This window comes from Nerophis ophidion, linkage group LG02 (assembly GCF_033978795.1).
Source record: "Nerophis ophidion isolate RoL-2023_Sa linkage group LG02, RoL_Noph_v1.0, whole genome shotgun sequence".
Classification (NCBI taxonomy): Eukaryota; Metazoa; Chordata; class Actinopteri; order Syngnathiformes; family Syngnathidae; genus Nerophis; species Nerophis ophidion.
In genome coordinates this window covers 9,306,013-9,330,450 of record NC_084612.1, presented here as the reverse complement: position 1 = coordinate 9,330,450, position 24,438 = coordinate 9,306,013, and the positions used below count along the sequence as shown (strand labels likewise).

The following is a 24,438-nucleotide window of genomic DNA, read 5'->3' as shown; positions in this document are numbered from 1 at the left end:
GAACAAAACATCTGCATTTTTTTGCGTAAAAATACAGAAGCTATTACAAATAACAGAAGAAATGGGGGCTTGGGGGCGGATCCCTTCCAAGGTTTCTCACTGTCATCCCATTGGGTTGAGTTTTTTTTTTTTTTGCCCTGATGTTGGATCTGAGCTGAGGATATCGTTGTGGCTTGTGCAGCCCTTTGAGACACTCGTGATTTAGGGCTATATAAGTAAACATTGATTGATTGATTGAATTCAATTTCATTCCAAGCAATGAAACAATATTTTTGCATCCGACAAAAACACCCACAAACGCTTACTTACTCTAATAAAAATGCCATGTTTGTTATAAATACAGTTTAAAAAATAACAAAATAAAAAAAAGGCTGGCTTAAGCTGCTGTCTCTGATTGGCAACCAGGGAAGTCATGTCTCAGCAGTAAAACGTCCACCTTACTTATTTTACTAACCCTGATGTGGTTTAAAATATACCAAACACAATATCTTGACAATAAGTGTTTCCGGTATTTGATGGACAAAAAGTAATTTGATGTGTTGACATTTTAAAAGCTGCTAATAGTGACAGTTGGCTGCTCACTCCGACTTATTAGTGATTCCCAGAGCCCAAAAAAAGTCTGCGGGTTATAGAGCGTTATCCATTCGGGCTCCAGTACTCTGGAATGCCCTCCTGGTAACAGTTCGAGATGCTACCTCAGTATAAGCATTTAAGCCTCATCTTAAAACTAATTTGTATACTCTAGCCTTTAAATAGACCCCCCTTTTTGGATCAGTTGAGCTGCCATTTCTTTTCTTTTTCTCCTCTGTCCCACTCTCCCTTGTGGAGGGGGTCCGGTCCGATGGCCATGGATGAAGTACTGGCTGTCCAGAGTCGGGACCCAGGATGGACCGCTCACCTGGGGACATCTCTGCGCTCCTGACCCGCCTCCACTTGGGATGGTTTCCTGCTGGCTCCACTTTGGACGGGACTCTCGCTACTATATTGGATCCACTTTGGACTGGAATCTCACGGTTATGTTGGATCCACTATGGATTGGACTTTCACAATATCATGTTAGACCCGCTCAACATCCATTGCTTTCGGTCCCCTGGGGGGGGGGTTGCCCACATATGCGGTCCTCTCCAAGGTTTCTCATAGATATCATTGTCACTGTCACCTCCCACTGGGGTGAGTTTTCCTTGCCCTTATGTGGGCTTTACCGAGGATGTCGTTGTGGTTTGTGCAGCCCTTTGAAACACTTGTGATTTAGGGCTATATAAATAAACATTGATCGATTGATTGATTGACTGAGTCATTTGCTATCCTTTTTTCACCCCACTTTCATTAGATTACATGTGAAACCGATATGAAATAAGGATGTTATAATTGTTTTTTATCACATATTCAAAAATTTAATGACTTCTGGGTGTGTGTTTGTACAAAAATGTACCTTTTTTTATGTTTCTTCCACACTTCTTCCACACGTCGCCGCTGCAGCCACGTCAAGTCCTCAATTCCTCGTTTCTCACGTGACTGAATTATGGCCAATCACAGACCAAAGACGTCTTCTCCAAAGGACCAATGAAATGGCGCGGTGACAGAGAGACCCGCCCCTCTAGCGGGGTTAGATTGAGCTCGGGCTGTCAAAGTGTTTGGCTGCACGGCCGCTGGTCAGCTAGTCGTGTTTACACCCAGGCGAGGACGAGCAGAAGAACTTTTGCCACACTTAAGCTGAGGTAAATACATTTTTTGACGTTACCGTAGGTTTTGGGGGAGTGTGTTTAATCTTTTCGGAAGCCGAACTTGTTAAATTTGAGGCGTGTTGAAGTTGTCATCGACGCTAAGTCTGCGTTGCTAATGCTAATGTTAAAGGTTGGGTTCAGTCAGGCAAGGAAGCAGGTGAGGTTACGTCAGCTTGTTGACAAAATCCTTATATTGAAGTTGAACAAGTCATTTAAAGAAATTAACGCTACGCTCGCTATTAAAGTTAACTTCCACGTATGTTTGGTATAAAGTTATCCACGTCGCAATGGCTAACCTGCCAGTGTAAGGCAACCCTAAAGCTAGCAAGGCTAATGACACTAAATTACCTTGTCATATACGCTATGCAGTTAACAACCCATTTAAAATTATTTAACGTGTATTCTTATTGCTGTTAGCCTTCTAAAACATGAATAATGATGTAACCCAATTGTTTAAAGTACATGTGACGCTAATACTAATACTGACAGTATCAATCAATCATCCATCAACCCATCCATTTTCTACCGCTTATTCCCTTTGGGGTCGCAGGGGCGCTGGTGCCTATCTCAGCTACAATCGGGCGGAAGGTGCTTACACCCTGGACAAGTCGCCACCTCATTACAGACAGATAGACAGACAACATTCACACTCACATTCACACACTAGGGCCAATTTAGTGTTGCCAATCAACCTATCCCCAGGTGCATGTCTTTGGAGGTGGGAGGAAGCCGGAGTACCCAGAGGGAACCCAGGCATTCACGGGGAGAACATGCAAACTCCACACAGAAAGATCCCGAGCCCAGGATTGAACCCAGGACTACTGAGGACCTTCGTATTGTGAGGCAGACGCACTAACCCCTCTCTCACTGTGAAGCCCATCAATCAATCAATGTTTATTTATGTGGCCCTAAATCACCAGTGTTTCAAAGGGCTGCACAAACCACAACGACATCCTCGGTAGAGCCCACATAAGGGCAAGGAAAACTCACCCCAGTGGGACGTCGGTGACAGTGACAATGATGAGTATGAGAAAACTTGGAAAAGACCGCATATGTGGGCAACCCCCCCAGGGGACCGAAAGCAATGGATGTCAAGCGGGTCTAACATGATACTGTGAAAGTTAAATCCTTAGTGGATCCAACACAACCGTGAGAGTCCAGTCCAAAGTGGATCCAACACAGTAGCGAGAGCCCAGTCTAAAGTGGAGCCAGCAGGTAACCATCGCAAGCGGAGGCGGATCAGCAGCGCAAAGATGTCCCAAGCCGATACACAGGCGAGCGGTCCATCCTGGGTCCCGACTCTGGACAGCCAGTACTTCATCCATGGCCACCGGACCGGACCCCCTCCACAAGGGAGAGTGAGAGAGAGGAGAAAAAGAAAATAAACTGCAGATCAACTGGTCTAAAAAGGGGGTCCATTTAAAGGCTAGAATATACAAATGAGTTTTAAGGTGAGACTTAACTGCTTCTACTGAGGTAGCATCTCAAACTGTTACCGGGAGGGTTTCCAGAGTACTGGAGCCCAGACGGAAAACGCTCTATAGCCCGCAGACTTTTTTTGGGCTCTGGGAATGTAGTATAGTAGCCGTGTAGTATTTTATACGTAAGTAGTAAAACCTTAAAGTCACATGTTAAGTGCACACAAAGCCAGTGCTGGTGAGCCAGTATAGGCATAATATAATTAAACTTTCTTGTTCTTGTCAAAAGTCTAGCAGCCGCATTTCCTACCAACTGTAATCTTTTAATGCTAGACATGGGGAGACCCGAAAATAATACGCTACAATAATCGAGACGAGACGTAACAAACGCATGGATAATGATCTCGGCGTCACTAGTGGACAGAATGGAGCAAATTTTAGCGATATTACAGAGATGAAAGAAGGCCGTTTTAGTAACATTCTTAATGTGTGACTCAAACGAGAGAGTAGGGTCGAAGATAATACAGTACATAAGAGAAAACAAAAAAATACAGTAAAAAAGGCATTATCAAATAATATTAAAACAGTGCTTGTGCATATTCAGTAAAAGGCATCTAATAAATAAATAAAACCAGTAATAAAAATATCCATCCATCCATTTTTCTACCGCTTGTCCCGTTCGGGGTCGTGGGGGGTCGCTGGAGCCTAACTCAGCTGCATTCGGGCGGAAGGCAGGGTACACCCTGGATAAGTCGCCACCTCATCGCAGGGCCAACACATACAGACAGACAACATTCACACTCACATTCACACACGAGGGCCAAATTAGTGTTGCCAATCAACTTATCCCCAGGTGCATGTCTTAGGAGGTGGGAAGAAGCCGGAGTACCCGGTGGGAACCCACGCAGTCACGTGGAGAACATGCAAACTCCACACAGAAAGATCCCATGTCCGGGATTGAACCCAGGACTGCTAAGGACATTTACCGTATATTCTTATTGCTGTTAGCGTTCTAAAACATCAATAATGTTGTAACCCAATTTTCAAAGTACAACATATTATCATTTAATATTAAAACAGTGATTGTGCATATTCAGTAAAAGGCATCAAATAAATAAAAGCAGCAATATAAAAAAAAATATATATATATGTATTATACTTTAAAAATGCGTCTACACATTCTATAAAAGGCACAGTTGCCAGTGTTTCCATATATACGATTGGTACCTAACAACTACAAATGCAATGCAAGCTGCTTAAGTGTTTATAGGTTGTCTGTCTGCAGAGCCACCTCATTTGTGAATGTATGTCCTGGAAAGCACTCCTGGCATTCTTTCAAGAGGTAGTCACCTGAAATAGTTTGCACTTTACAGGTGTGGTTTTAGCTCATCGAGAGAATGCTAAGAGTGTGCAAAACAGTTATCAGAGCAAAGGATGGCTATTTTGGGAGAAAAAAAAAACAGAATGTAAAACGTGTTCTTTCATTGTTTTGATGCCTTCAGTGACAATCTACAATGTAAATAGTCATGAAAATAAAGAAAACGCATTGAATGAGGTGAAGGTGTGTCCAAACTTTTGGCCTGTACTGTATGTAGTAATGAATATGATTAGAACATTTTAGCATTTTGTCTGTCTTCAATTATACAGCAAGTGTGTTTATTTCTAATTATTCCTGCCCCTTCATTTTACACTAACATTTTAACCCAATTGTTAAAATACAAAATGTGATTCTAGGTCAACCCAATGTAGTTCAGATCATTAGTAGTAGTACTGCAAACTGTTTTGTGGCAAGAATAAATCAATCAAGCTGTATTGCAGGCGCCAACGTCCAAGTAGACATACAATCACATACAGTACATAAAAGAAAACAAAAAAATACAGTAAAAAAGGTTATAATATTAAAACAGTGCTTGTGCTAATGCAGTAAAAGGCATCTAATACGTAAACTAAAAGCAGCAATAAAAAATATATTTATATAATTTAAAAATGCGTCTACACATTCTATAAAAGGCACAGATGCCAGTTTTTCCATATATACGATCGGTACATAACAGAACTACAAATGCAATGCAAGCTGTTTAAGTGTTTATATGTTCTCTGTCTGCAGAGCCACACCATTTGTGAATGTATGTCCTGGAAAGCACTTGACATGGGACCTACGTAAAGGGAGAAAAAGGGGAGCACAGCACTGAACCTCTTCATGTGTAATGAACCCCTTCTGGAGCATGTCAGCCAATACAAGTCGAAAGGTAAAGTATTCAAGAAAAGAAGGGACAAGTGGTATGAATTGGATGGATGAAAATAGCTAATACTATCTTAAAAACTTTTTTCAATTTATTGGTTTTGTCACATTTAGATTAATTGGTCAAAGATTACATGAAAATAAGCAAACAACAAGTTGCTCATAATATACTAGTTAATTATTTAATTAACTAATACTAAATGTATTTCTTTTTTGCTTGAAAAAGTGAATGTCTCTGCACAATTCTTTGCACTTAAAAATACATATACAATGCAGGCCAAAACTATGAATAAACACATGTGGAGTAATGTACTTGAAAAAAAAAAAAAGGTGAAATAACTGAAAACATGTTTTGTATTCTAGATTCTTCAAAATAGCCATCCTTTGCTCTGATTATTTCTTTTGAACACTCTTGGCATTCTCTCGCTGAGATTCAAGAGGTAGTCCTCTGAAATGGTTTTCACTTCACTGGTATGGTTTAAGCTCATTGTAAGAATGCCATGAGTGTGCAAAGCAGTAATCAGAGCAAAATGTGGCTTTTTGAAGAGACTAGAATATAAAGCATGTTTTCAGTTATTTCACCTTTTTTGTAAAGTACATAAGTACACATGTCTTCATTCATAGTCATGAAAATAAAGAAAACTTAATGAATGAGGAGAAGGTGTGTCCAAACGTTTGGCCTGTATTGGATGTACTCATGAATATGATTAGAACATTTCAATCAATCAATCAATCAATGTTTACTTATATAGCCCTAAATCACTAATGTCTCAAATTTAAGCATTGTTTGTCTTCAATTATAGAGCAATTGTGTTTATTTGTAAGTATTCCTGCCACTTCATTTTATATTAACTTTCTTTTGGACATAAACCACGATAATGTTGTCTCGTGGCTTTAATAATTTCGTACCGTGAGATTTGATACCGTTACATGCCTACTTTAAACACATTGGAAAGTTAGCAACCTCTAAGCATCCTTGTAAAGGTTGCAAACAGCGGCTTGAACATTAAGGAGAAGTCAAATTAGTATTAAGGCAGCTAAATCTATTTTTTTTAATTAGTTAATGAAATTTTCAGTATAAGTAATGAGGTGTAAATTTGGGGCTTTAGCAGCCAAGAGTTAAAAAATCTGTACCATTTTCCAATTCCCCACAATTTATCAAAAGCAGAACACAGTTCATCCTTAGGTGCTCGCAGAGTTTCATGAGACAGGCATGGCCTCCAAAATACACAGCGGGCCTTCTTTCCAAATGTTGATTGTAATCATTAAAACTTCCTGGTAGATTCCCTTCTGTGCAGTTATAAACGTCTACGGTGACATTTTCCTCCCCGTTTTATCGGGGCACTTGTGTCTTTTGACTTCATCTCGACGAGGTGTACTGTAACCTGAGAAGATTGTCAAAGCACATGTCGACCCCACCCTGAGCGCCCCCATTCTGAGATGTCAGCTGTTATTTTGCAGAGACCTGACAGCGAGGACCAGGGCGGACAGGGGGAGCAGAGACCCAGCCCACCCCGGGTGCCGTTCATCAAGAAGCAGCTTCCAGCCATCCCTAAGAATGCCACCGCCGTCACCAAGCCCACAGGCATGGGCAGCCCGGCCCAGTCTGCCAACGGCCCACATGCACCCTACGGACCCTTTTACTTGGAGTACTCTCTGCTTGCTGAGTTGTATGTAGCGGCGTCTGTGTGACCCTTACAAAATCAATTTGACTCACTGCTGAAGGAAAGCCTGGTTGCATGCATTTCAAATGGTTTTAACTTGATTGTCATGTGACCTGCAGCACACTCGTGGTTAAGCAGAAACTCCCAGGAATTTATGTGCAGCCGTCTTACAAGTCGGCACTAAGTGAGTATTGATTTCTCACTTTTGGAATGTGGAAATTGGTCACTGACTCTATTACCCACTTTGAGTTTGCGCCGCTAACATTTTCCGTCTCCCCCTGTTAGTGTGGTTTGGGGTCATATTCATCAGACACGGCTTGTACCAGGATGGAGTCTTCAAATTCACTGTGTATATCCCAGATAACTATCCAGATGGCGATTGTCCAGTGAGTGGTGCTTTACATTCAGTTGAATTTTATACCAATAGCTGAGTAGCATTGGCCTCATTTAAAGCGGTAAATAAAGCTGCTAGACTCGGGATTTAACAAACCTATTTACGATAAACGTGGTGAAACTTGTTGGTTATTACTGTAATTAATGTATTGAAAAACCGTGACTAATAACTGCACTATGATAAACTCATGGACAGACTGACACCAGCTAGCTCGCTCGCTTAAATGCTGACATGAAAACTAGAAACTTTAACCTCTTTCCCCATTCAAATAACAACGTACCCGACTCTAAAAGTATACAAACACACATTGAGGGACTAAGGTATTTTATAGTGCACATTGAACCTATAAACTACGTTCACTTAGGACATAGTGACTGTTTTACACTCTGAAGAATACGAGACAGAGGTGTTTTTAGGTGTTTCAAGGCCCGCCAGAAATAATAAAAATTAGATTGTATTTGTTGTGCACTTTTAAATTAAATACATCTTAAAAGTGCTAAATAACAACCCAATATTTAAAACAATAACGCTTAGCAATTAAAACAGATAAAAGTCAAAGACTAAAACACTATCAGTGAAGCGTAAAAAACACAAAACTTGGAAAATAGTGGGTTTTCTAACTTTGTCTAATTAATTTTTTTTATATATATTTTTTTTTAAATAGCTTGGTCAAAAGTGTGTGTACATTTACTTTTTGAGCATATTTAACACTTCCGCAATGGTATTGATAACCGTGGTGTTTTGGTCATGGTATTTGTGGTAGGAAATTTTCATAATGTTATATCTCTAATGCCGACTACTTGTGATACTGCAAATGAAGCTTCGGCCATCTTGTGGGATTAATAAAATACCTGAGGAGGTTGCCTACAGCCCTAGCTATTTGCAAACCATACACCCCTAAACTGTGGAAGACTGATTAATTAAATAGAGGTGTTAAATTGAACATTTACAGCAGTAGTTGTCAAATAGAAAGAAACAGCTTCTCGATCCCTTTAAAAAATGCTCTGAAATTCACCCAAAGTGGTCAGTTCCGGTGACCTTAAAGTGTAGCGTCTCGAGTCTCTACACATAAAATAACATAAATAGGGGGGACCCAGACCAAGAAGTGTTTTATATAGTATATAAAAAAGGTTGCCAAAACTGGTAATAAAACGTAAGGCACAGTGATATACAGTATCCAGTGTTTTCAATTATGTTTCGGGTGTACTCATAAAAAGTAAGTTTTCATTATCTAGCAAAGACATATAAGTGTTCAGAATCAAGCGTTTCATAACTTGTTGGAAAAACAGGACTTGTTTTTAAAGAAAAAAAAATTAAGTTTAGCAAGAAGTTTTTCTATGTGTAATTTAAAAGATAAATTCTCATTAATAACAATCCCTATGTACTTTTATTTCGTGACCATTTCAAGTTCAACCCTATGAACAGTTTATGTTTTTAGAATGTTTAATGGCAGTTGTTTGCCATTTTGAAAATAACATAACCTTTTAGATTTGTCTGCATTTAGCACTGGTCAATTTAGTCAGCTGGGACTGAACAACATCAAAAGCAGACTGCAGGAGCTCAGAGGTTTGTGCTACAGCAGGGGATGAACAATATATGACCGTGTCATCTGCATAAAAGGGAAACACAGCACAAAGATTGTTTACACAGATGGAAAACAACAACAACGGACCTCATGGTTCCAGCATCACTGTCATCGGCTCGGCCACCACGCTCTGATTAGCATTAGCATTAGCGTCTGATTGTGACACTAACATTCTAAAATGTCATACATGTGTCAAAATAATCAATCCCCCTCAACTATAACAATAACAGTTAACTTTAACAATTCAATGGTGATTGGCGCCACATTATTATATACTTAACTGTCACAAATGCACTGTAAAATGTCAAAGCAACACTACTTCAATGACAACAATCTTTTATGATTTCCCACACGTTTTAACTCATTCAGGCTGATTTTGGAGCAACTTGAAGAAACAAAACATCTGATGATTTGATGCCTGCTTAACTGAAATGTTTTGTCATATGTCTCCATTTGACTAAAATATGAATTAATCCCTTGCACATATTTAGATCCCTTTTACAAAAATTGCTTAAATACTATATTACAGAAATTGGTGTTTGATATGCCAGTCTTCCACCCGCTCGTCGACCCCGTGTCTGGCGAGCTTGATGTTAAAAGAGCTTTCACCAAATGGAGGTACTGTAATTATCTCCTTTTTACACAAGTGCAGTAAATACAACACCGACGACACATGCCATGTGTTCATTGCAGGCGAAATCACAACCACATCTGGCAAGTCCTCATGTATGCACGTACCATTTTCTACAAGATCAACACAACAGAACCCTTCAACCCAGAAGCTGCTGTGCTGTGAGTTTCCAAAATAATCACCTCCTCAAAATAACTTCTCACAGTCAAAAATATTTCAACTAAATGCCACTAATTGGTATAATTGTTTCATGTCTTGAATGCTTACAACTCCAATAGTTGGGCAAACTGCTATTAATTTAACCTAAAATGGAAAAAAGCTTCCAACAGGTTTTTGCTTAAAGAGGAACTGCGCTTTTTATATTTTTGCCTATCATTTAAAATCCTACGTCTTTCTTTTTTTATGGATTTCTAAAATGTAAATAAAGGCTATCAATGGGTGGCTAACAATCCAAGCAATTGGGATTCAATCTAAAAATAATCCCCTACTGTCCAACGTCTGCTCTCACTGAGATGCTGACTGATGGGATGTTTATATCTTTCAGCACAAGACCTCCTTTTAAATAATAATTTAATCATAATCTTCACTCCTTAGGTAGAAAAAATGTGAGAAACGATCATCTTGTCCTACCATCCCGATTTCTTGGGGTCTAAATTCAGTGTTAAGTTCGCAAACTTTTTGGCTTATGGCCACAACCTTCTATTGTACAGGTGTGAGGGATGACTTTAAATACAGCACAAGCTATTACCAACTCCGAGGCGATGCAGCAGCTCAGTAGGTCAATAGCTGCAGGAACTCGTTACATCTCGGTGATCACAGTGCTGGGTTACTAAAAGTGGTTCCTCTGCGTATACCAATGTTGCTAATACTTGGTTAATATTCTGGTCACGACATGTAAATGGCGTATTTATGGATATTTTTTTCAAGGGCTTTGATGGCGGAATAGTTGACTGCCATTAGGTATGTTGTTGCTGTCGAGTAAATGTCATATTTTACAATTTAGAATGCATAAAAAAAAAGAGGAAACAAATCTTCTTGTGTCACATAGGGATTTTGACTGATAGGCAAAACGTTTTTACAAAAAAGTGCAGTTCTCCAAGTTCTCACTCAGTAAATTCCATTACTCCTCATATGGATTTCAGTTTTTATCCTTATAAATTTTTTAAAGCTCTTGTTTTGGATGGTGTCAGGTTATTTTAAACATGCATACAGTGACAATGAAATACATCACTTGCAGTATTTCCAGTTGTTTCATTACAGCGAGTCCATGTTTGTTTGCCTTGTGCATTATGTTAACCATATGCCATCCAAGTTCTTTAAAACTGTTGTGTCCTCAGCTATGAGAAGGATGTGCAGTTGTTCAAGAGCAAAGTGGTGGACAATGTGAAACTATGCAACAGTCGTCTGTTTGACCAGCCCAAGATAGACGATCCCTACGCAATAAGGTGGCTTCTTTAAACCGTCGCCAGCTTCTTTTAATTTATGTTTGTGTACATGATAATAATTGATGCTATCTGTGCTGCAGCTTTTCTCCATGGAACCCAGCTGTTCACGAGGAAGCAAAGGAGCGAATGTTCACATACAAAGTAAGTCGCTATCTTTCTGGCTACAGAAAAATCTTTTACTGGTAGTGTTAGGAGAATGTTTCTTCATCATGTCTTTAATTTTTTTATGAGATTTATGTGTGCGGACAAATAGTATTTAGAGAGTAAAAGATAAATCTTAGTTCCAGCTGTCTCCTCAGCCTTCCTCAAAGCGGTCGGTACTACTTGGTGTGATGTCCCATTTGTAACATCAGCTGGCCTCCCACATCGCTTATTATATAAAGTATTTTGTCTGCACACAGTATTGTACTAATAGTGTGGGGGGATGTTTCTACTTAGAGGGGTGTGGTTGAGACGCACTGCCTCGTCCTGGAGGTCTAGCTCTCTTCTTACAAAGGATAATGATCCTTCAGCAGGTTGACATACAGAAACTTTGTTATAACTTTTATTTAGTCAAGTTTGATGTCTTCATTTTGCTGCGCGCCCAAGCAGAGGATCTCAACTATGGTTATTTTTTAAATTATTTTTTAGGTGAAAAAAAGGCATAAAAATTATGTTTGTTCCTGTTTAAGGAAAGACTGTATTCCTTTCATAAGTGCTTTTTTAAAATATTTTCTTATACTGTACGTGCTAGATCACATCCATGTGATGTTACTGACACCCAGTGACCAGTCAGTATACTCAGTCAGTATATCACCATCTCTTTGTTTCTCTTTAGAAAAAAAAGCCATAGATTCGAAGAAATTAACAAAGTCTAATTAATCAGATTTTGCTATAAAAATCTTAGTCGACAGCAGCTCTAGTAACAATCCTTCCGCAAGTTCACATATGGAAACTTCCAACTCCATTCATGTGATGTTTCTGACACTTTTAGAGACAAGTCAGTGTACAGAACTACATCACAATCTGTGTATTATGCCATAGATATGACTTTGCATCGCTATTGTGCAAAATCTAACAAATCATATAAGTCTGGTGCAATTCCTGTGTTACTGTTTGTTTGCCTCATTCCGTCAAGCGTGGGTACTCATACAACTCTTGTATCTTTATCCGTGCGTTTGTTGGGGAAAAAGTGCATTTCGACATGTGAAGTGAAGTGAATTATATTTATATAGCGCTTTTTCTCAAGTGACTCAAAGCGCTTTACATAGTGAAACCCAATATCTAAGTTACATTTAAACCAGTGTGGGTGGCACTGGGAGCAGGTGGGTAAAGTGTCTTGCCCAAGGACACAACGGCAGTAACTAGGATGGCACAAGCGGGAATCGAACCTGCAACCCTCAAGTTGCTGGCACGGGAATCGAACCTGCAACCCTCAAGTTGCTGGCACAGCCACTCTACCAACCGAGCTATGCCGGACATCAAACTTGACTAAATAATTCATTTTTTTAACTGTGCAGCTTTTGTGCCAATGATGTGTATGATTAAAAGCGGTGCCGTGAATGCTAAGTAAATCTGATGCCCAGCATGTTCGCCGGTCTCGGTCTGATCTGACCCTAACCCTAAAAAATTGGATTTACCGAACATGTCGTCTGATAGAAGATTGCATGATATTGGTAAACAAACAAGGAAGCGTAATGCTGCTAATTTTTTAAAGGGGAACTACACTTTTTTAGGATTTTTGTCTATCATTCACAATCCTTGCGTGAGACAAGACACATGTTTTTATTTTTTATTTCATGCATTCTAACTTGTAAATAAACAATGAAGGTAATGGGATTCCGCTCTATTTAGCCTATAAAGCACTATAAAAAACACCCAAAAGTCTCCATCATTTATTAAAGAGTAATTCTATTAGTAATTAAATCACTTTTGTGGTTAAATAATGAGTTTAAACTAAACATTGTACTTTTTTTTTTTAAATACTGTTATATATCCTATGTAGGATATCAGTTTTGGTCCATATCGCCCAACCCTACGCTGTAAATATATATGTAATGTAGTGACAGGAACGTTCATAAAAACATGTGAAATTTACTTATTTTGCTCATTTTAAACTTACAGCGGTGTATTAATTTAACACATCACAACGTTCGCTATTTTTTTCCAGTAACTACTGCTAATCATGACACTTTATCAGCGCCAACGACTACTGCTTTGGAACAAATGATGACCCAGCAAATTATATTTTTAAGCCTGGATGAAAGGATGAACTACAAGTTTTAGAAGCTGTGTGATAAACAGATCCTAAACAAGAAATGCAAACTACGAACATAATAAAACATCACTTACTGTACAATGTCTGCTCTCACTGGGATGTCGACTGATGGGTTCTTTATATGTTCTCCTCTTTAGATGAAGAAGTATTCTTATACCTCACTAGGTTGAAAAAAAAAAAAAACAATAAAAGGTGATCCAAACTGTTTGAATCTTTCTCGCCATCTCTGGTTCTGAGTTGGCTGTCAAAGTTGACCAACTTCTCAGTTTACGGCCACATCCTTTTACTACTACACAAGTGCGAGGCATGATTTATAATGAACTTTTACTTACATTGAGGCGATGCAGAAGCTCACCGGCTCAGTATGTCAATAGTGGTGAAATCACGGCGCCGCTGAAAGTAGTTCCTCTCCACTATGCTTATAATAACAATATTGTTTATACTCTGGTCACAACATTTAAATGGAAAATGGTTGGTGCTTTTTTTACAGGGCCCAACAGATTAGTCCGATTGGCTGCCTTGTCGTACTTGCTGTATTTTACTAATTACAATGCATAAAAGAAAAACGTATGGTCTTACATAGAGATTGTAAATGACAGGCATAATTTAAAAAAAAAACTAGTTTCCCTTTAGGTGATAATAATCAATTGAAAAAGCTGTCCAAAAACTTCTGAGCAGCTACAAATACCACTTATCTCATAGCTATTAAGCGTCATCCTCTTTTTGTACTTGATTTTTGTCTTGAAAAAAACATTTTTCCAAATGGGTTGTCTTATGTTTGACTGAAGGTAGTGCTCACTAGTCAATACTGTAAACCTCTTTCTTTACATTCTTGCAACCAATGAGCACTCTCTTAGTTTGCGATGCTTTATTATTAAACTTTGTAAGAAGAAACAGAAGAGAAACCGACCCAGGTGTTTAAAGCCATCAATTGGCTTTTCCAGATAACTATTTTATAACCGTTGGTATTTTTTATAGCCAGACCACTTTTTTTACGTGACCGATTTCCCTCCAGAGACGACCTGAGGATCACCATAAGGGAACGCAGGGCTCAGGCCTGTCTTGGGTCAAACCAGGCTCAACGCAGCCCTTCAGCAAAGACGACAGTCCTCCTCGGAGCTGAACCTGCGCTCAGCCACTAGAGGGAAGCACCTGCATCCCCTTCCCAAATCAATGTCCGTGAGCTGGTTTCCTTTTCGGAGAAGAAGAAAAAGAGCATTATCTTATTTATTGCTCAGCTTTAAAAGCTTCGCCCGCCAACAGCTTTAGCTTATGGAAAAGAAAGTTTGCAAGTCAAAGATGACAAATGGATGTCTCCATGTTGAGTAGATTTGAGTGCAGTGGACATGATCTCTCTCTGGCTCAGGACTTTCATCAGACCAGGAATGTCAAACACAGCTGGGGCGACGACCTCCAACCTGTCCATCGAAGCGACATTTTTATTAATTTCTTTCTTATCAGAATTACTTTTAACGACGTGCAAACCATTGTCTTACAGTTCGTCATATGTATATTGCAGAAGTTAATTAGTCTTTTATTACGGTTTGGTTTTAATTTGGTGATCATCTAATTAAAGGATCTTTATGTAAATAATGCTTGCGTCGGTGAAGGTTTGATTTGAGTAAAGCGTGCAATCTTTACGCTGATTTGTTCCCCATTTTCAGTCCTAATAAGTCCTGATTTACTCATGGTCCCAAATGATAATCACATGTATTTCTCTTTTCCACTCTTCCAAATTAACTCCCTGTATATGACGGTGTAAGAATATTAAGATGGTGCTAAAAGCTGCTGGATCTATTTATAATCTCTGCGAAAGAACAAACCAGTTTCTGTCATTTAGTCTCCCATCAGACTGTTTCATTTGACTTCTGTTCAGTGGTCACCACAGATACTTTCTATTGAGTGTGAATGACATCACTGCCACCATCTGTCAATGCTTTCTTTTGACGACAATAAAATAATTATTTAATACTCTTGGAATTTGTTTCCACCACTGACTTTCATTACACTCCTGTATGTTAAACAGTCTTTGTATGCAGTAGGTCCTCAAAAACAGCAGAGTGCTTCTGTCAAATAGAGGATCTTTGACTAGCCTTTTTTGCAGTAGGTCCTCAAAAACAGCAGTATTGCTGTCATTTAAATGTTCTTCAACTGACTATTTTGCAATAGGTTCCCCAGTACAGTGACATCTGGGACTTAACTTTTTTGTGTAGTTTCTTAAAAACTGCAGCGTTCCTGTCATTTAAATAATGATTTACTTGATTTTTGCAATAGGTTATCAAAAACAGCAAAATATTTGTCATATAGAGGATCTTTGACCAACTTATTTGCAACAAGTTCTCAAAAACACCAGAATGCTGTCATTTAAAGGTTCTAAAACTGTCTGTTTTGTAGTATGTTCCGAAAAACGGTGGAGCTCTCCTGTCGTAGAAGTTGAACCTACTTTTTTTTTTGGTTTTTTTTTTGGTAGTAGGTCCTTTTTTTAAAACAGTGGACATGATCTCTCTCTGGCTCAATGCTTTCATAAGACCAGGAACCTACTGCAAAAATAGATCTTTGAATAGCTTTTGTGCAGTAGGTCATCAAAACAGTCACATCTGGGACTTAAATTTTTTGTGTAGGTTCTTAAAAACAGCAGCGTTCCTGCAATTTAAAGGATTTTAACTAGATTTTTGCAATAGGCTCTCAAAACAGCAAAGTATTTGTCACACAAAGGATCTTTGACCAACTTTTTCGCAAAAAGTTCTCAAAAACACAAGAATGCTCCTGTCATTTAAAGGTTTTTGAACTGGCTGTTTTGCAGTATGTTCCCCAAAACAGTGACATCTGGGACTTAACTTTTTTATGTAGTTTCTTAAAAACAGCAGTGTTCCTGCCATTTAAATTATTTTTAACTAGATTTTTGCAGTAGGCTCTCAAAACAGCAAAGTATTGGTCACACAAAGGATCTTTGACCAACTTATTTGCAAAAAGTTCTCAAAAACACCAGAATGCTCCTGTCATTTAAAGGTTCTTCAACTAGCTGTTTTGCAGTATGTTCCCAAAAACGGTGGAGCTCTCCTGTCGTTGAGGTTGAACCCGTCTTTTTTTTTTTTGGTAGTATGTCCTTTTTAAAAACAGTGGACATGATCTCTCTCTGGCTCAGGACTTTCATCAGACCAGGAACCTATTGCAAAAATAGATCTTTGACTAGCTTTTTTTGCAGTAGGTCATCAAAACAGTGACATCTGGGACTTAACCTTTTTGTGTAGGTTCTTAAAAACAGAAGCGTTCCTGCCGTTTAAAGGATTTTTGACTAGATTTTTGCAATAGGTTCTCAAAAACAGCAAATTATTTGTCACACAGAGGATCTTTGACCAACTTATTCGCAGAAAGTTCTCAAAAATACCAGAATGCTCCTGTCATTTAAAGGTTCTTCAACTGGCTGTTTTGGAGTATATTCCCCAAAACCGTGACATCTGGGACTTAACTTTTTTGTGTAGTTTATTAAAAACAGCAGCGTTCCTGCCATTTAAAGGATTTTTGACTAAATTTTTGCAATAGGTTCTCAAAATCAGCTAATTATTTGTCACACAAAGGATCTTTGACCAACTTATTTGCAAAAAGTTCTCAAAAACACCAGAATGCTCCTGTCATTTAAAGGTTCTTCAACTGGCTGTTTTGGAGTATGTTCCCCAAAACAGTGACATCTGGGACTTAACTTTTTTGTGTAGTTTATTAAAAACAGCAGTGTTTCTGCAATTTAAAGGATTTTTAACTAGATTTTTGCGATAGGCTTTCAAAAACAGCAAAGTATTAGTCACACAAAGGATCTTTGACCAACTTATTTGCAAAAAGTTCTCAAAAACACCAGAATGCTCCTGTCATTTAAAGGTTCTTCAACTAGCTGTTTTGCAGTATGTTCCCAAAAACAGTGGAGCTCTCCTGTCATAGAGGTTGAACTCGCCTTATTTATTTTTTTGGTGGTATGTCCTTTTTAAAAACAGTGGACATGATCTCTCTCTGGCTCAGGACTTTCACCAGACCAGGAACATACTGCTAAAATAGATCTTTGACTAGTTTTTTTTGCAGTAGGTCCTCAAAGCCGTGACATCTGGGACTTAACTTTTTTGTGTAGGTACTTAAAAACAGCAGTGTTCTGCCATTTAAAGGATTTTTGACTCGATTTTTGAAATAGGTTCTCAAAAACAGCAAAGTATTTGTCACACAAAGGATCTTTGACCAACTTATTTGCAAAAAGTTCTCAAAAACACCGGAATGCTCCTGTCATTTAAAGGTTCTTCAACTAGCTGTTTTGCAGTATGTTCCCAAAAACGGTGGAGCTCTCCTGTCATTGAGGTTGAACCCGTCTTTTTTTTTTTTTGGTAGTATGTCCTTTTTAAAAACAGTGGACATGATCTCTCTCTGGCTCAGGACTTTCATCAGACCAGGAACCTATTGCAAAAATAGATCTTTGACAAGCTTTTTTTGCAGTAGGTCATCAAAACAGTGACATCTGGGACTTAACTTTTTGTGTAGGTACTTAAAAACAGCAGTGTTCTGCCATTTAAAGGATTTTTGACTAGATTTTTGCAATAGGTTCTCAAAAACAGCAAAGTATTTGTCACACAAAGGATCTTTGACCAACTTATTTGCAAAAAGTTCTCAAAAACACCAGAATGCTCCTGTCATTTAAAGGTTCTTCAACTAGCTGTTTTGCAGTATGTTCCCAAAAACGGTGGAGCTCTCCTGTCGTTGAGGTTGAACCCGTCTTTTTTTTTTTTTGGTAGTATGTCCTTTTTAAAAACAGTGGACATGATCTCTCTCTGGCTCAGGACTTTCATCAGACCAGGAACCTATTGCAAAAATAGATCTTTGACTAGCTTTTTTTGCAGTAGGTCATCAAAACAGTGACATCTGGGACTTAACTTTTTTGTGTAGGTTCTTAAAAACAGCAGCGTTCCTGCCGTTTAAAGGATTTTTGACTAGATTTTTGCAATAGGTTCTCAAAAACAGCAAAGTATTTGTCACACAGAGGATCTTTGACCAACTTATTTGCAATAAGTTCTCAAAAATACCAGAATGCTCCTGTCATTTAAAGGTTCTTCAACTGGCTGTTTTGCAGTATGTTCCCAAAAACAGTGGAGCTCTCCTGTCATAGAGGTTGACCCTGCCTTATTTATTTTTTTGGTAGTATGTCCTTTTTAAAAACAGTGGACATGATCTCTCTCTGACTCAGGACTTTCATCAGACCAGGAACATACTGCTAAAATAGATCTTTGACTAGTTTTTTTTTTGGCAGTAGGTCCTCAAAACCGTGACATCTGGGACTTAACTGTTTTGTGTAGGTTCTTAAAAACAGCAGCGTTCCTGCCGTTTAAAGGATTTTTGACTAGATTTTTGCAATAGGTTCTCAAAAACAGCAAATTATTTGTCACACAGAGGATCTTTGACCAACTTATTCGCAAAAAGTTCTCAAAAATACCAGAATGCTCCTGTCATTTAAAGGTTCTTCAACTGGCTGTTTTGCAGTATGTTCCCAAAAACAGTGGAGCTCTCCTGTCATAGAGGTTGAACCAGTCTTTTTTTTTTTTTTGGTAGTATGTCCTTTTTAAAAACAGTGGACATGATCTCTCTCTGGCTCAGGACTTTCATCAGACCAGGAACATACTGCTAAAATAGATCTTTGACTAGCTTTTTTGCAGTAGGTCCTCAAAAGCGTGACATCTGGGACTTAACTTTTTTGTGTAGGTTCTTAAAAACAGCAGCGTTCCTGCCATTTAAAGGATTTTTGACTAGATTTTTGCAATAGGCTCCCAAAAACTGCAAAGTATTTGTCGTATAGAGGATCTTTAACTCTGTTGTTTGCTATAGGTTCTCAAAAACACCAGAATGCTCCTGTCATTTAAAGGTTCTTCAACTAGCTGTTTTATAGTAGGTTCCCAAAAACGGTGGAGCTCTCCTGTCATAGAGGTTGAAACCACCTTTTTTTTTTCTTTCTTTTTTTGTTAGTTGTAGGTCCTTTTTAAAAAATAAAAAAAAATAAAAACAGCAACACACTATTATTATGGTGAATTTTTGACCTATCGTTTTGGCGGAATACACCTGTAATGTAGATTTGATTAGTGTCTGTGACTTAAAAACAGCACAACACTCCTGTCAAAAGTGAAAAACAATAACACGTTTTTGTAGTAGGTTTTTATAACAGTGTTTGTCAAATAGAGGATCTTTAACCTAACATTTTTGCGTAGGTTCTTAAAAACAGCATAGCACTCCTGTCTAATAGGGTGACTAGTTTTTTGCAGAAGGTTCTCAAAAATACAGCAGAGCGCTCCTGTCATATAGAGGATCTTTGTTGTTGTTTTTTTGTTGTTGTTTTTTCAAAAACAGCAGAACTTCTCTGGAAAATCTTTGACCTTATATTTTTCCGTAAGTTCTTCAAAACAGCAAAGTCATTTTTAAAAAGAGGATCTATGCCTTAACATGCTTGTGTAGATTCTTAAAACAACATAGCACTCCTGACTCATACAAGATCTTTGACCAGCTTGTTTACAATAAGTTCTCAACACCAGAATGCTCCGGTCATTTAAAAGTTCTTCAACTGGCTGTTTTGTAGTCCGTTCCCAAAAACGGTGGAGCTCTCCTGTCATAGAGATTGAACTCACCTTTTTCTTTTGTTTAATTTTTTTTTTTTGGTAGTAGGTCCTTTAAAAAAAACCTAAATTTTTATCGTGAATTTTCATCATATTGTTTTGGCAGAATGCCCCTGTAATGTAGATTTGATTAGTGTTGGTAATGCAGCTGAGATAGGCTCCAGCGACCGCAAAAGGGACAATTGGTAGAATATGGATGGATTTAAAAACAGCAGAACACTCTCTTATCAAAAGTAAAAAAGAATAACACATTTTTGCAGTAGGTTTTTAACAGCAGAGTCTTTGTCAAATAGAGGATCTTTCACCTTACATTTTGGCGTAGGTTCTTAAAAACAGCATAGCACTCCTGTCTAATAAAGAGTGACTAGTTTTTTTGCAGAATGTTCTCAAAAACAGCAGAGGGCTCCTGTCATTTAGAGGATCTTTGACTTGCTTTTTTCAGTTTTCAAGAGCAGCGGAACTTATCTGGAAAATCTTACATTTTGGCGTAGGTTCTTAAAAACAGCATAGCACTCCTGTCTAATAAAGAGTGACTAATTTTTTGCAGAAGGTTCTTTGCAAAACAGCAGAGCGCTCCTGTCATATAGAGGATCTTTGACTTGCTTTTTTCAGTTTTCAAGAGCAGCAGAACTTATTTGGAAAATCTTACATTTTGGCGTAGGTTCTTAAAAACAGCATAGCACTCCTGTCTAGTAAAGAGTGACTAGTTTTTTGCAGAAGGTTCTCGGAAAATAGCAGAGCGCTCCTGTCATATAGAGGATCTTTGTCTTGCTGTTTTCAATTTTCAAGGTCAGCAGAACTTCTCTGGAAAATGTTACATTTTGGCGTAGGTTCTTAAAAGCAGCATAGCACTCCTGCCTAATAAAGAGTGACTAGTTTTTTGCAGAAGGACCTCGAAAAACAGCAGAGCGCTCCTGTCATGTAGAGGAGGATCTTTGACTTGCTTTTTTCAGTTTTCAAGGGCAGCAGAACTTCTCTGGAAAATCTTACATTTTGGCGTAGGTTCTTAAAAACAGCATAGCACTCCTGTCTAATAAAGAGTGACTAGTTTTTTTGCAGAAGGTTCTCAAAAACAGCAGAGCGCTCCTGTCATATAGAGGATCTTTTTTTGTTTTAAAAAATCTTTGACCTTACATTTTATATCTCCTTATATGCAAATATAATGACAATAGATTCCATTCTATTCTATTAAAGAGCTACTAGTTTTTTTGTAGAAGGTTCTTGAAAAAACAGCAGAGCGCTCCTGTCATATAGAGGATCTTTTTTTTTTCTTTGCAAAAGTCTTTGGCCTTACATTTTATATCTCGTTATATGTAAATATAATGACAATAGAGTTTATTCTATTCTATTAAAGAGTGACTACTTTTTTGCAGAAGGTTCTCGAAAAACCGCAGAGCGCTCCTGTCATATAGAGGATCTTTGACTTGCTTTTTTCAGTTTTCAAGAGCAGCGGAACTTATCTGGAAAATCTTACATTTTGGCGTAGGTTCTTAAAAACAGCATAGCACTCCTGTCTAATAAAGAGTGACTAATTTTTTGCAGAAGGTTCTTTGCAAAACAGCAGAGCGCTCCTGTCATATAGAGGATCTTTGACTTGCTTTTTTCAGTTTTCAAGAGCAGCAGAACTTATTTGGAAAATCTTACATTTTGGCGTAGATTCTTAAAAACAGCATAGCACTCCTGTCTAATAAAGAGTGACTAGTTTTTTGCAGAAGGTTCTCGGAAAATAGCAAAGCGCTCCTGTCATATAGAGGATCTTTGACTTGCTTTTTTCAGTTTTCAAGAGCAGCAGAACTTCTCTGGCAAATCTTACATTGTAGCGTAGATTCTTAAAAACAGCATAGCACTCCTGTCTAATAAAGAGTGACTAGTTTTTGGCAGAAGGTTCTCGGAAAATAGCAGAGCGCTCCTGTCATATAGAGGATCTTTGACTTGCTTTTTTCAGTTTTCAAGAGCAGCATAACTTCTCTGGAAAATCTTACATTTTGGCGTGGGTTCTTAAGAATAGCATAGCACTCCTGTCTAATAAAGAGTGACTAGTTTTTTGCAGAAGGTTCTCGGAAAATCGCAGAGCGCTCCTGTCATATAGAGGATCTTTAACTTGCTTTTTTCAGTTTTCAAGAGCAGCAGAACTTCACTGGAAATTTTACATTTTGGCGTAGGTTCTTAAAAACGGCACAGCACTCCTGTCTAATAAAGAGTGACTAGTTTTTTGCAGAAGGTTCTCGGAAAATAGCAGAGCGCTCCTGTCATATAGAGGATCTTTGACTTGCTTTTTTTAGTTTTCAAGAGCAGCGGAACTTATCTGGAAAATCTTACATTTTGGCGTAGGTTCTTAAAAACAGCATAGCACTCCTGTCTAATAAAGAGTGACTAATTTTTTGCAGAAGGTTCTTTGCAAAACAGCAGAGCGCTCCGGTCATATAGAGGATCTTTAACTTGCTTTTTTCAGTTTTCAAGAGCAGCAGAACTTATTTGGAAAATCTTACATTTTGGCGTAGGTTCTTAAAAACAGCATAGCACTCCTGTCTAATAAAGAGTGACTAGTTTTTTGCAGAAGGTTCTCGAAAAATAGCAGAGCGCTCCTGTCATATAGAGGATCTTTAACTTGCTTTTTTCAGTTTTCAAGAGCAGCAGAACTTCACTGGAAATTTTACATTTTGGCGTAGGTTCTTAAAAACGGCACAGCACTCCTGTCTAATAAAGAGTGACTAGTTTTTTGCAGAAGGTTCTTTGCAAAACCGCAGAGCGCTCCTGTCATATAGAGGATCTTTAACTTGCTTTTTTCAGTTTTCAAGAGCAGCATAACTTCTCTGGAAAATCTTACATTTTGGTGGTGGTTCTTAAGAATAGCATAGCACTCCTGTCTAATAAAGAGTGACTAGTTTTTTGCAGAAGGTTCTCGGAAAATCGCAGAGCGCTCCTGTCATATAGAGGATCTTTAACTTGCTTTTTTCAGTTTTCAAGAGCAGCAGAACTTCACTGGAAATTTTACATTTTGGCGTAGGTTCTTAAAAACGGCACAGCACTCCTGTCTAATAAAGAGTGACTAGTTTTTTGCAGAAGGTTCTTTGCAAAACCGCAGAGCGCTCCTGTCATATAGAGGATCTTTAACTTGCTTTTTTCAGTTTTCAAGAGCAGCAGAACTTCACTGGAAAATTTTACATTTTGGCGTAGGTTCTTAAAAACAGCATAGCACTCCTGTCTAATAAAGAGTGACTAGTTTTTTGCAGAAGGTTCTCGAAAAATAGCAGAGCGCTCCTGTCATATAGAGGATCTTTAACTTGCTTTTTTTCAGTTTTCAAGAGCAGCAGAACTTCTCTGGAAAATCTTACATTTTGGCGTAGGTTCTTAAAAGCAGCATAGCACTCCTGTCTAATAAAGAGTGACTAGTTTTTTGCAGAAGGTTCTCGGAAAATAGCAGAGCGCTCCTGTCATATAGAGGATCTTTGTCTTGCTTTTTTCAATTTTCAAGGTCAGCAGAACTTCTCTGGAAAATGTTACATTTTGGCGTAGGTTCTTAAAAGCAGCATAGCACTCCTGTCTAATAAAGAGTGACTAGTTTTTTGCAGAAGGTTCTCGGAAAATAACAGAGCGCTCCTGTCATATAGAGGATCTTTTACTTGCTTTTTTCAGTTTTCAAGAGCAGCAGAACTTCACTGGAAATTTTACATTTTGGAGTAGGTTCTTGAAAACAGCACAGCACTCCTGTCTAATAAAGAGTGACTACTTTTTTGCAGAAGGTTCTCGGAAAATAGCAGAGCGCTCCTTTCATATAGAGGATCTTTGACTTGCTTTTTTCAGTTTTCAAGGTCAGCAGAACTTCTCTGGAAAATCTTACATTTTGGCGTAGGTTCTTAAAAGCAGCATAGCACTCCTGTCTAATAAAGAGTGACTAGTTTTTTGCAGAAGGTTCTCGGGAAATAGCAGAGCGCTCCTGTCATATAGAGGATCTTTTACTTGCTTTTTTCAGTTTTCAAGAGCAGCAGAACTTCTCTGGAAAATCTTACATTTTGGCGTAGGTTCTTAAAATCAGCATAGCACTCCTGTCTAATAAAGAGTGACTAGTTTTTTGCAGAAGGTTCTCGAAAAATAGCAGAGCGCTCCTGTCATATAGAGGATCTTTAACTTGCTTTTTTCAGTTTTCAGGAGCAGCAGAACTTCTCTGGAAAATCTTACATTTTGGCTTAGGTTCTTAAGAATAGCATAGCACTCCTGTCTAATAAAGAGTGACTAGTTTTTTGCAGAAGGTTTTCGAAAAATAGCAGAGCGCTCCTGTCATATAGAGGATCTTTAACTTGCTTTTTTCAGTTTTCAAGAGCAGCAGAACTTCACTGGAAATTTTACATTTTGGCGTAGGTTCTTAAAATCAGCATAGCACTCCTGTCTAATAAAGAGTGACTAGTTTTTTGCAGAAGGTTCTCGGGAAATAGCAGAGCGCTCCTG

The 24,438-nt window shown here is 38.3% G+C and overlaps 1 protein-coding gene across 1 annotated transcript; it reads left to right on the top strand.

Annotated features, from left to right (window-relative positions):
* The first annotated feature begins 1,560 nt into the window (after window positions 1-1,560).
* aktip (akt interacting protein) lies at window positions 1,561-15,340 on the top strand. Its single transcript, XM_061877177.1, has 10 exons — window positions 1,561-1,718; window positions 5,250-5,391; window positions 6,846-7,054; window positions 7,168-7,232; window positions 7,334-7,434; window positions 9,557-9,645; window positions 9,721-9,819; window positions 10,996-11,103; window positions 11,184-11,244; window positions 14,376-15,340. The coding sequence occupies exons 2-10, from the start codon at window positions 5,350-5,352 to the stop codon at window positions 14,481-14,483; spliced, it is 882 nt and encodes a 293-aa protein (XP_061733161.1). The 5' UTR covers window positions 1,561-1,718; window positions 5,250-5,349; the 3' UTR covers window positions 14,484-15,340.
* The last annotated feature ends 9,098 nt before the right edge of the window (window positions 15,341-24,438 follow it).